We start from the raw sequence: 13,851 nt of genomic DNA, 5'->3' as shown, positions 1-13,851 counted from the left end.
TCAGGACTAACTAGACTGAAACACAAGTCCTTTAAAAAGTTCCGTTTTAAATTGAGTAAGACAATTTAACGAAATAATAAAGTCTGACCTTCTAGAGAAGTGGTTCTCAACCTGGGGGTCTAATGACAATTTGCCAGGGGTCACCAAATCCTGGACTGTTCCTGAAGCCTGCAGCACTCTCAGCCTTTTCACAGCCATCCAGCAGGGCTGTCCCTGGAGCTTGTGGCCGCCCAGCTCCAGCTGTTTTTTTTTTTCCGTACATACTGACTTTCACCGCCGCTTCCGGGTATGTCTTCTTCAGGACTGGGCGTTCCTATCTGATTGACAGACTTCCGACCGTCGCATACAGCCCGTCACGGGTTGCCGAACGAAGCCGAACGTCGGTGCGGCTCTATACGGCGCCTGCGCACCGACGTTCGGCTTCTTTCGGCAACTCGTGACGCGCTGTATGCGACGGTCGGGAAGCCTGTCAATCAGATAGGAATGCCCAGTTCCGCACAAGACATACCCGGAAGCGGCGGTGAAAGTTGGTCTGTACGGGAAAAAAATCAAACAGCCGATTGTCATTAGGACAACTCGGCTGAATGTAATGTTAAAAATTTATTTTTTGGGTAAACCTCCACTTTAAGTTCACAGCATGGCTGTGGGGCAGAGACTAGAGGTCAGCTGACTGTGAGAAATGTGAAGTGGGAAGGGCTGGAGGAGACCCTATCTCCTGATTTCGGCATAGGTGTCACTGCTGCGAGACACCACAGAGCTGGAGAGACACATTGAGAAACACTACCTGTGATTATAGTTGCCATTTAAAGTCCCCATTACAGTTCTCAGATCAGCAGATGATCTTGATCAAGAGCATCTAACCTGGCTGATCAGAACCCCCCCCCCGCCCCCCAAGGAGTAAGAAAAGGAAAAAAAGTAGAGAATACATGGAAGGGAGAGGAAAAGAGGGGGAGGAACAAAGAAAAAAATGGAGAGAAAGAATAAGAGAACAGGAAAGATGACTAGAGAGAGGGATGGGGGGACAAGAAATTAAGATAGATAGATAAAAGTGAAAGAAAGAAGAACATAGAGAGAGCGGTACATCCTAAAATGTACCAGAAGGGTTTTAATCCTGTACGAGTGTAAGGGACTTGGGGATCCCTAAATGTCCGTGGGTTAGGGGCGCAAATGACTTGTCTGGCCTTAGGTGCTGAAAAGCCACGCTACAAAAATTCTACTGTTAGGGGTCCCCACAACTTGGGAAATTTTATCAAGGGGTTACGGCACTAGAAAGGTTGAGAACCACTGCTTTAGAGTCTCTAAAACACAGCACTGAATCGGTTACCAAGAATGAGAAAAAGGTCAATTTAATAAATGTCTTCTATAGCTTTGTATATACAGAGCACACAATGAGAGTGAGTGCAAAATCTGGTGTAGCTCTGCAAAGAAACCAGCTTCTAGTTTTATTTCTGAAGCTTAAAGTCGTTATAAAATCAGAAGGGTTTTTTTTTTCTTAATGCATATGCATTAAGATTAAAAAAAAACCTCTGTGTGCAGCAGCCCCCTCAGTCCCCCAATCAACTTTTAATTTCAGGTTGTTCAATTAAGCTTTGACACTAAAACCTGGAAGCTGATTGGTTTCTCTGTAGAGCTGCACCAGATTTTGCACTCTACGGTTTAGGTAGCACAAGCCCACTGGCTCCCCTTGTGGCTGGAAAATGCATAAAATATTAAGCAGCAAAAATGTGGAATGGTCTTCTATAGAAACTGCTTCTCAATTGTTTAAAAATGTTAACAGTTATTTAAAATACTTCCTAGCATCCTATTATCAGGAAACTGTATATAAATGAAATGAGGTATTAGGTTGTAGCTCATTTTAAAGAAAAAAGTCCATCTAACCTCCAACTTTGTTCTTCTTAGGTTCTTTGATCTTCACTGTTCTCCTCCCCACCTTTCTGGTACTGGTTATTTGCACATTTGTATTGCCTTCTAGGTTACATTTATTTAGATCTATTAGATTCCCAAAGCCAGATGAGGAATGCACTACTCTATTTGCCCCAGGACAATGTAATTATCTGACGAAACGTGCATCGGGTGGACTGGACGTGCTGACGTCATTGCGTTGTTTGTGTTTCTGAGCAAACAGGCATTCGCAAGCCGGCCGGCTGTTTCTGCTGTTTTTATTTTTTTCGTATTGTAAGTGTGTTTTTTAATACTCAAATAAATGCCTTTCTATCCGATTTACACTATGGAAAGCTCTCTTTGATTTTTTGGGTGACATCCGAGCATTACCTATGACCACTGCATGATTGAGCCTACTCAGCCATTTGCTCTACATCTCCCTCTCCAAATTGTGACCATCTTGGAGCTGCCCTAGGAATCCTCTGGAAAAAGGCCCAGGCTGGGTTAAGCCCCAAGCTCATTTAGCTTGTCTTTTGGTAAGTGTGCATTTTATCTGGTGTTTCGGTGCACAACTGGTGGTAGTGGTGGAATACACACTTATTATTCTTCTAGTTTACCTGTGTGAAATATGGACTATATACTTTCAAGCTTATTTGCACTGCCTATTGGATGTTTTTTCTATATTTTGATATCTTAAGAGCCGGTTCACACTCCCGCGGCACGACTTCGGGGGCGACTCTGCAAGACGACTTCAGAAGCGACCAGCAAAACGACTTCTGTATAGAAGTCAATGCAGGTCGCCCCTGAAGTCGTGCAGGAACCTTTTTCTAAGTCGGAGCGACTTGCGTCGCTCCTATTAGAACGGTTCCATTGCATCGAATGGGACGCGACTCGTCAGGCGGCTCAGCCGCCTGACGAGTCGCCCCAGTGTGAACCGGCTCTAATTGATTTCCAGATTTTACAATATCAATATTGTTTTATGGTGATATTTAACTCTTGATTGTTCTTATTAGTAAGTTTATTATCACTCACTCATATTCATATTTATATTATATATTTTCTTTTTGGTTTAATTTAGCGCGGCTACCTCTTTTCCTTCACTACTCTATTTCAGCTATGGTGTTAGGTTGGACAACTGGAATTCCCCTGAAGCTTGGACATCACATGTATAAATGTTACGTTGTAGTATATTGAAGGTACTTTGGGTTTCTGTTAATTATTGTGAGCAATAGCACAATGTAGGAAGCTGCCTATGTGGAGGTCGGATGTCCTGCAGTAAAGTAGACATCCATGTTTCTTGTAGTAGTTTGGCGGTCTCTATTTTTCTTTCCCTTGGCCTTATTGACTCCTAGATACGTTTCAATGGAAAAAGTCAATCTAACCTCCGGTTTTATCCTCCTTGGCTTCTCAGACTTTCAATACAACCATGCTGTCCTCTTCTCCGCCATTCTAGCTATATACACACTGACCTGGGCTGCTAACTTTCTTTTACTAAGTTCTATTAAACTTTCTCAGCAGTTGCACACGCCAATGTACTTTTTCTTAGGGAACCTGTCAGTAGTGGACATCACTTTCTCCACAGTGACGGTTCCCAAGCTTCTCTCCTGCATTCTTCATGGAGCAACTTCCATCTCCTTCCTTGGCTGTTTCCTACAGATGTACTTCTTCGTGTTTCTTGGCACCACTGAGATTTTTCTTCTGTCAGCCATGGCATTTGATCGATATTTGGCTATTTGTATTCCCTTAAACTACATACTGTTAATGAATGATAAGGTAATGGTCATTCTGGTTAGTACCAGCTGGGTGGCAGCTTCTCTACATTCATTATTGCACACTTATAATCTATCACATTTAACGTACTGTGAGGACAGACTGATCCACCACTTCTTCTGTGACGTGACCCCCCTCATCAAACTGTCCTGCTCCAGTACTTCACTAGCTGAGCTCCTAATATTCACTGAAGGTTCTACGGTTGTCATTATTCCGTTACTTTTCATACTCATCTCCTATGTGCTCATTGGATGGGCTATAATGAAAATGGAAACTAGGAGCAGCCGGAGCAAAGCCTTTTCCTCCTGTTCTTCTCATCTTATGGTCATTTGTCTGTTCTATGGTACTGACATTTTCATTTACTTCCGCCCCTCAGACTACTCCTCCCAGTATGATCGCATTGTTAGCATGGCTTACACCATCATCACACCTATGCTGAATCCTTTCATATACAGCCTAAGGAACCAAGGTGTCAAACAGGCTCTGAAGAAACTCTTCGTGCAATGATAACGTTTTTTCCAATAGGAAAGGAGAGGGGATAATTTACGGTGCGTATTTTAACAGATTGATTGTAATGAGAAAGCACAAATTCTTTGTTACAAAATATACAAAAATATTTTATTCATAAATACAAAAAGATCCAAAAAATACAATACGATAATTTAAAAGAAAGTGGACAACCAGTTTGTTGATTGGATTCAGTGGATAACAACGCATCAGTCAGTTGAAAATAGACATGTGCAGACTGGAATATTTTGTTTTGTTTTTTCGTTTTCGTTTGGAAAATAAATTTATTTAGTTACTCCCGAAAATCGTTTTGATTTATTTCGTTTTTCGTTGGGGAATATCTTTCGTCCGAAAATCAAATAATACTCGGTTTCTGTCGAATGGTCAAAAGAATATTCGACGGAACGTCGAATCTTTACGTCGAATCGTACATTTCCGTTCGAATATTCCGCCTACAAGAATTCTAATGTTGTATGACTAGTAATAATTACGAATCTATTCTCTATAATGTCAAATCTATTTTCTCATAAATCGAAATCTATTCTCTGTAATGTCGATCTATTATTTCTATAGTGTCGAATCTTTTCTCTATAATGTCAAATCTTTTCTCTATGATGTCGAATCTTTTACCTATAATGTCGAATCTCTCTATATCAAATTTTTACCGCAACAAAAACGAAAATAAAGCATTTTTTATGTCGGATCTTTCGTTTTTCGTTTCTTGCACTTTCATTATCGTTTGTTAAAACGATAACGAAAAAAACTGATTTTCGGACGAAAATGCATTCTAACGAAAACGAATGCACATGTCTAGTTGAAAATGCAGATGCAACTGGAAAAGGAAATCGCATGGACCCTACATATTTCGCGGACTTCATGCAATGCAATGCAATGTATTTCATAGTTTATTTAATAGCCCTGCTCATGTTTTGCGATACTAATGCTGCGTACAGACGATCGGACATTCCGATAACAAAACCGTAAATCATTTTCAGACAGATGTTGGCTCAAACTTGCATACACACGTGTTGCATACACAAATGTTGTCGGAAATTGCGAACATCAAGAATGCGGTCACGTACAGCACGTACGATGGCACAATAAAAAGGAAGTTCCATACCAAGTGCGCCACCCTTTGGGCTCCTTCTGCTAATCTCGTCTTAGTAGAAGTTTGGTGAGAGACGATTCGTGTTTTTCAGCTTCGTGCTTTTCAGTCCGTTACTGCTCTTCAGTTGATGAGTGTGCTATCTCTATTACGAACTCTAGTTTTACCAGACTGATCACTTCCATCTCGTACTTGATTCAGAGCATGCGTGGAAGTTTGTGCGTTGGAATTGTCTACAAACGCTCAGAATTTACAAAAAAGGATTTTGATATCGGAAAATTTGAGAACCAGCTCTCAAATTTTTGTTGTTGGAAATTTCGACAGAAAATGTCTGATGGGGCCTAAACACGGTTGGAATTTCCGACAATAAGCTCCCATCAAACATTTGTTGTCATAAATTCCGAGCGTGGCCTTTCCTCTTTTACTCGGGAAAGCAAGAAGGCCCAACATGCAGATCTTCGTAAAAACCCTTACTGGGAAAACGATCACACTAGAGGTTGAACCCAGTGACACTATTGAAAATGTTAAGGCCAAAATCCAGGACAAGGAAGGTATTCCTCCTGACCAGCAGTGTCTGATCTTTGCTGGCAAACAGCTTGAAGATGGACGTACACTCTCAGGCCTGGATTCTCGTACGAGTTACGCCGGTGTATCTCCAGATACGCCGTCACAACTCTGAGTCCGAGCCGTCGTATCTATGCGCCTGATTCTTAGAATCAGTTACGCATAGATTTGTATTAGATCCAACCGGCGTAAGTCTCTTACACCGTCGGATCTTAACTGCATATTTACGCTGGCCGCTAGGGGCGTGTACGCTGATTTACGCCTAGAAATATGTAAATCAGCTAGATACGCGAATTCACGAACGTACGCCCGGCCGACGCAGTACAGATACGCCGTTTACGTTAGGCTTTTCCCGGCGTAAAGTTACCCCTGCTATATGAGGCATAGATGCGGCGTACCAATGTTAAGTATGGACATTGTTCCCGCGTCGAAAATTTAAAAATTTTACGTCGTTTGCGTAAGTCGTTCGCGAATAGGGCTGGGCGTCATTTACGTTCACGTCGAAAGCATTGGCTTCTTGCGTGTTAATTTGGAGCATGCGCACTGGGATACTTTTACGGACGGCACATGCGCCGTTCATAAAAAGCGTCATTTACTTGGGGTCACATTAAATTTAAATAACACACGCCCACATCTACCACATTTGAATTAGGCGGGCTTAAGCCGGGCTATTTACGCTACGCTGCCAGAACTTTGGTTTGAGAATATGGCACTTGCCTGTAAAAGTTGCGGAGGCGTAACGTAAATAGGATATGTTACGCCCGCACAAAGATACGCGATTCTACGTGAATCCGGTCCTATGACTACAATATCCATAAGGAGTCCACCTTGCATTTGGTGTTGCGTCTTCGTGGTGGTATCATTGAGCCTTCCCTAAGGCTATACTAGGCTTCATCCTCGTGCTGTAAACTGTCGCAAGAAGAAGTGTGGAAACACAAACAACCTGCGTCCCAAGAAGAAGCTCAAATAAACAATTTAATTAACTAGTATTTATTTCTGAGAAATCAAAATATAAAATTTGAAAGGCAAAAAAAAAAGAAAAGAAATTCCGAGCGTGTGTACGCGGCATTAGAGGAAATTTAAGGGCCCTAAGTAGATTTTTTTTTTTTTTTAACTGTGTTCCTTTTTTATGTCTCCCGTAGTCTCAGGCAAAACCTTTCCTGCCTACTTAACTACTTGACCTCTGGAATATTTTACCCACTTCATGACCAGGCAATTATTTGCTAGTTTAAGTAGCGATTGCTCGGACATGCAACACTGTACCCAAATTAAATTGATATAATTTTATAGAGCTTTCTTCTGGTGGTATTTGATCACCACTGGGATTTTTATTTTTTGCTACCTAAATAAAAAAAGAACAACAATTGTGAAAAATTATTTGTTTCTACTTTCTGTTATAAAACATATCAAATTTCTTCATACATTTAGGCCAAAATTTATACTGCTACAAAAATAAATCCCAACAAGTGTATATTAATTGGTTTGTGTGAAAGTTATAGCATCTACAAACAATGCTATATACACTATATTGTCAAAAGTATTGGGACACCTGCCTTTACACACACATGAACTTTAATGGCATCCCAGTCTTAAGGCTCATACACACGGTCACACATCCAACAAACTTTCCCTTGGATTTTTGTCTTAATTGATTTGTCCGGTCACACTCATAGCATACACACGGTCAGACTTTTCTGCAAACTTTTCTAAAAATTACCCAACATCACATGGTCTTTCTGCTCTTTACCGCCACCCTTTGGTTTACTTCTGCTATTGTTGGTTGATTTTAACATTTGTTCCGAGCATGCGCATTTGCACTTTGTACAAAAGTTGGTTGGCTTGCTGTACACACAGTCAGACAAGGCACCATCGGACTTCTGTTGCCGAAAAGTTGGTCCGTTTGCAGACTCAACTTTTTGTCGGATGAAACCCGAAAAAGTTGGTCCGATGGAGCGTACACACGGTCAGACAAATTAGAAAACTTGCAGATTTTGAAGTTGGTTGGCAAAAAGTGTGACCGTGTGTATGGGGCTTTAGTCAGTAGGGTTTAATATTGAGTTGGACTTTGCAACTATAACAGCTTTGACTCTTCTGGGAAGGCCGTCCACAAGGTTTAGGAGAGTGTCTATGGGAATGTTTGACCATTCTTCCAGAAGAGCATTTGTGAGGTCGGGTCAGGGTTGCCAACTTTCAGTAAATTTACAAACAGTTTGAAAAATCTGTAATTTTTGCATCTGTCCATAAATGTCCATTATGGACGTGTAGTCTGTATGTCCGTAATAGACATTTATGGACAGATGCAAAAATTACGGATTTTACAAACTGTTTGTAAATTTAATGACGGTTGGCAACCCTGGGTCAGGCACTGATGTTGAATGAGAAGGCCTGGCTTTCTGTTCCCGCTCTAATTAATCCCAAAGGTGTTCTATCTGGTTGAGGTCAGGACTAGATTGGTTGTCTCACAAGGACATCACTATGATCCTTTCATGAATTATTGTTGGTATATGGGTTTGTGCTGATATAGTATATTAGGCAATTTTATACTTTGCAAAGCCTTTTAATAAATACTGTTTGTCTGGTTGTTTTCTGTAATCAATTGTTAATAAAACATTTAGGGGCAGATCCACAAAGAAATTACGCCGGCGTATCTATTGATACGCTGCGTAATTTCAAAGTTCCCACGTTCTATCTTTGTTTTGTATCCACAAAACAAGATACAACGGCATCTGGGATCGATCCGACAGTCTTAGTACGCTGTCGGATCTTGGGTGCATTTTTTCGGCGGCCGCTAGGTGGCGTTTCCGTCGAATTCCGCGTTGAGTATGCAAATTAGCTAGTTACGACGATCCATGAACTTACGTCCGGCCGGCGCATTTTTTTACGTCGTTTGCGTTCGGCTTTTTCCGGCGTATAGTTACCCCTGCTATTATGAGGCGTACCAATGTTAAGTATGGCCGTCGTTCCCGCGTCGCCTTTTGAATTTTTTACGTTGTTTGCGTAAGTCGTTCACGAATAGGGATTTGCGTAGATTGACGTCACTGTGGTAAACATTGGCTTGTTCCGGTTTATTTTTCGAGCATGCGCACTGGGATACCCCCACGGACGGTGCATGCGCTGTTCAAAAAAAAACGTTGTTTACGTCGGGTCACAACGTATTTACATAAAACACGCCCCCATCACATCCATTTGATTTCCGCTCCCTTACGCCGCCAAAGATACACTACGCCGCCATAACTTACGGCGCGAATTCTTTGTGGATTAAAAAAAAAGAACATAAGTTACGGCGGCGTAGTGTACGATACGCCTGCATAAAGATAGGCAGATCTTTGAGGATCTGGCCCTTAATCTTTTTTTTTTTTTCCAATAACAGTTTTTTTATTTTCGAAAAAAAGGACAGTACAAAATATGGCAACATATCTGGTGTAAGAGAAAAGAAGAGGTACACAATTCCAGCTTAATGTGCTTACACAGTGGTTTCATAGTTATTTGTACTATCAGTAGCTTGTATAATAACAGGATTCAAATAAAAGAGAGAAAGGAAAGAGGAGGTGGGGCGGGAAGGGGGGGATGGGTGAGTGGGAGAGGCAAGTGGAGAGGGAGAGAAAAGGAGAAGAGAAAAAGAAAAAGGAGAGGATAGAAAAAGGGAGAGAGGAGGGGGGGAAGCAGGCAAGAGGGGTGGGTGTTGTAGTATACCTCGGTGGTCTGTCGTCGGCTCACGGCGGATCCTCCCTCACATGCCACCTCTCCCAGACAAGGTCATGATCCTCCAGTTTGTCCCGGATCCTAGCCGTCATTTTTTCCATGAGTTCTACGTCCTTGACCCTAACGTAGAGGGCCTCTTGGGATGGGGGCATAGGTTTCTTCCAGTTTAGCGCTATCAAGCACTTCGCCGCCGTGATAATGTGTCTTAACACCCTTAATCTTTTTAAATACCTTGTATCTCAGTGCCTATAAAGTCCAGTACCATTGTTTTCAATATCCCAGCCTTCTCAGCAGAGTTGAAGCTGTTATAGCTGTAAAGGGTGGGCCAACTCAATAGTAAACCCTCCGGACCAAGACTGGGATTCCATTAAATTTTGTGTGCGTGTAAAGGCAGGTGTCCCAATACTTTTGACAGTATAGGGCCAGATTCACAAAGAGATACGACGGTGTATTATCTACAGATACACCAACGTATCTCTGATTTTTACTGGTCCTATCTATGCGCCTGATTCATAGAACCAGTTACGCATAGATAGGGCTGAGATCCGACAGTGTCACACTGTGTTACACTGTCGGATTTTTTTTTGGATTTAAAAATGGTGCCGGGGGCGTTCCCGCTGATTTACACTGAATAATATGTAAATCAGCGAGATACGCGAAATTCACTAACGTACGCGGACCCGACGCTGTGTTCTTACGTCGTTTCCGTAGCGCGGTACCCGTCGTATACTTAACCCTGCTAAAAGCAGGGGTAAGTATTGTTAAGTATGGCCGTCGTTCCCGCGTCGAATTTGAAATTTCCTACGTCGTTTGCGTACGCCGATTCACGAACACGCGCGTCGCAAGTCCCGCTCACGTCGCAACCACTGACGTCCTATTGACGTCAGTGGGAGCAATGCACGCCGGGAAATTCCCCGGACGGCGCATGCGTATTTAAATCGGCGCGGGAGCGCGCCTGATTTAAATAGTACACTCCCCCAGCCGCGGAATTAGAATTCCGCCGGGGGAGTTAGGATCCGCCGTCGCAAGTTTGGAGGTAAGTGTGTTGTGAATTTGACACTTTCCTCACAAACTTGCGAGGGCGGATCTTAAAACACATAGGTTACACGGATCTAAAGATCCGCTAACCTTTGTGAATCTGCCCCATAGTGTATATTTATATTTGAAAATTGATTAATCCTGATGTACTGACTGCCTATTTCATCTCTTGAGATCCTTTATATGCCAGGACAGTACAAGTCAGAAGCATAACTAGAACCTTCAGAACCCTGGTGCAAGAAAATATGACGCCCCCTCCCCACCCCCTTTAAAAAAGCATGATTTGGATAAATTTCCTTCCGAAATTTGGGATCCTTCCCTGCAGGCCTGGGGATATTCCCACGGATCCCTGTGCCCTTTACTCCCGTCTCGGGGCCCATTGTTACAGTCCCGCAGTGGGACCCTTTCACGTGTTAGGAAATATACCCAAGAATAGAACTCTTGGAAAAAGTAGGTACTCCCTAAGATACAAATTAGTGTGACTATATACTCTCATTATTAATTCATAATAAAAAAATGAAAAGTTACAAAACTATGATAAATGCAATTATTATATATCCAGAACCACATATAATACCTCCACCCTTCATCAAAAGTGACAACGTTGTCAATCTTAACCACTTGCTTACTGGGCACATAAACCCCCTTCGTGCCCAGACGAAATTTCAGCTTCCGGCACTGCGTCGCTTTAACTGACATTTTCGCGGTCGTGCGACGTGGCTCCCAAACAAAATTGGCGTCCTTTTTTCCCCACAAATAGAGCTTTATTTTGGTGGTATTTGATCACCTCTGCGGTTTTTATTTTTTGCGCTATAAACAAAAAAAGAGCGACAATTTAAAAAATATATATATTTTTTTTACTTGTTGCTATAATAAATATCCCAATTTTTTAAAAAAATAACTATTTTTTTTCTCAGTTAAGGCCGATACGTATTTTTCGACGTATTTTTGTAAAAAAAAAAAAAAAATCGCAATAAGCGACTGGTTTGCGCAATAGTTATAGCGCCTACAAAATGGGGAACAGAATTATGATTTTTTTTATTATTTTTTTTTACTAGTAATTGCGGCAATCTGTGATTTTTATTGAGACTGCGATATTACGGCGGACGTATCGGACACTTTTGACACAAATTTGGGACCATTCACATTTATACAGCGATCACTGCTATAAAAATGCACTAATTACTGTATAAATGTGACTGGCAGGGAAGGAGTTAACACTAGGGGGTGAGGGAGGGGTTAAATGTGTATCCTGGGTGTGTTCTAACTGTGTGGGGGGAGGGGGGTGACTGGGGGAGGTGACCGATGCTGTGTCCCTATTTACAAGGGACACAGATCGGTCTCCTCTCCTCTGACAGCACGTGGAGCTCTCTGTTTACACCCCATCATTACACACAGAGCTCCATGTCCCTGCTGTGTTACCGACGATCGCGTGTACCCGGCGAACATCGCGGCCGCCAGGTACATGCATCGGCTCTTCGGCGATGCGCCGGGACAGTGTTTACCCGCTGCGTGCCCCCCAGTGGCGCGCGCGGGTAATGCACATAAAAGGACGTCTAAAGACGTCCACTCGGCACTTGAAAGCCGCGCTGTGGACGTCTTTTGACTATAGCGCGGGTCTCAAGTGGTTAAAAACAAATTCTGGGCAGGAAATTAGTAGCTTAGGCACACTACCAAATTAATATTGCCAGTAGATTCATCAGGATATTCTCCTAAAGTGCTGGAATATAAAAATATAAGTAAGCAGATATCTCAGCTTTTCTTATATCCTGAATAATCTTAGTGACTGCTCTTATAAATCGAAATATACTGGCCCAAATCAGCCCTGATAGAAAGGCATTGCAACGCAAAGTAGCGTTAGCTTAGAGTAGACATGTGCACAACAACATTTTTATTTTTTTTGTTTCGTTTCGTCTCGTTCCATAGATTTGTAACGATTCCTAATTTCGTAAGACGCAAGTTTTCCTATTCAGACCCGTTCGTATTTTCGTAACAGTTTTATTTTCGTTGATACCGAATGATTCGTAATTCTGTCTAATTTATTTTCGTTGATTCGAAATTCGTAATTTTGTTAGATAATAATTTTTGTTTAATGGATTCGTAATTTTGTACTTTCGTAAATACATCGCGGCACGGTCAATCGCAATCTCGTATTTTAGTTTTCATTTTCAACACGCGGCCAAGCCCCGTCCACACGGTCGGACTTTTTGCCAACAAACTTCAAAATGAGCAAGTTTTACAAAAAAACAGACCGTGTGTGCGCGCTCCATCGGACAAACTTTTTTGGTTTTCATCGGACAAAAGTTCGCTCTGCAAATGGACAAACTTTTCGGCAACAAAAGTCCTATGGTGCAAAGTCCTATCGTGTGTCCAGAAATCCATCGGACTTTTGTCCGAAGTGCAAATACGCATGCCCAGAACCAATGTTAAAATCAACCAACAATAGCAGATGTTGACCAAAGGGTGGCGGTAAAGAGCAGAAAAGAGCAGAAAAAACACGTGATGTTGGGAAAGTTTTAGGAAAGTTTGCAGAAATGTCCTGCTGTGTGTATGCTATGGGTGTGACCGGACAAATCCCTTTGGACTAAAATCCACAGAAAAGTTTGTTTGAAGTCCGACCGTGTGTATGAGGCTTTAGCTGATTGGCTAAAATATTAACCGCTTCCTGACCGCCGCATGTAGATATACGTCGGCAGAATGGCACGGACAGGCACATTGGCGTACCTGTACGTCCCTGCCTTTCCGCGGGTCGGGGGTCTGATCAGGACCCCCCCCCCCCGCTACATGCGGCAGTCGGATTCCCTCGGGGAGCGATCCGGGACGACGGCGCGGCTATTCGTTTATAGCCGCTCCGTCGAGATCGCTCCCAGGAGCTGAAGAACGGGGAGAGTCGTATGTAAACACAGCTTCCCCGTTATTCACTGTGGCGGCGCATCGATCGTGTGATCCCTTTTATAGAGAGACACGATCGATGACGTCAGACCTACAGCCACACCCCCCTACAGTTGTAAACACACACTAGGTGAACACTAAATCCTACAGCGCCCCCTGTGGTTAACTCCCAAACTGCAACTGTCATTTTCACAATAAACAATGCAATTTAAATGCATTTTTTGCTGTGAAAATGACAATGGTCCCAAAAATGTGTCAAAATTGGCCGAAGTGTCCGCCATAATGTCGCAGTCACGAAAAAAATCGCTGATCGCCGCCATTAGTAGTAAAAAAAAAAAATATATAAAAATGCAATAAAACTATCCCCTATTTTGTAAACGCTATAAATTTTT

General features: G+C 42.4%; 1 protein-coding gene across 1 annotated transcript; it reads left to right on the top strand.

Moving 5' to 3' along the window:
• The first annotated feature begins 3,243 nt into the window (after positions 1-3,243).
• Positions 3,244-4,158, top strand: LOC120928179 (olfactory receptor 1G1-like). The gene has a single exon (XM_040339289.1). It carries the CDS (start codon positions 3,244-3,246, stop codon positions 4,156-4,158), a length of 915 nt encoding a protein of 304 aa, XP_040195223.1.
• The last annotated feature ends 9,693 nt before the right edge of the window (positions 4,159-13,851 follow it).

Source organism: Rana temporaria, chromosome 2 (genome assembly GCF_905171775.1).
Source record: "Rana temporaria chromosome 2, aRanTem1.1, whole genome shotgun sequence".
Classification (NCBI taxonomy): Eukaryota; Metazoa; Chordata; class Amphibia; order Anura; family Ranidae; genus Rana; species Rana temporaria.
The sequence above is the reverse complement of the archived record's forward strand: the minus strand, read 5'-3'. Positions and strand labels throughout refer to the sequence as shown.

Excerpts from the sequence above, each read along its gene's own strand:
- LOC120928179 (XM_040339289.1), top strand. The coding sequence starts at position 3,244 with ATGGAAAAAGTCAATCTAACCTCCGGTTTTATCCTCCTTGGCTTCTCA.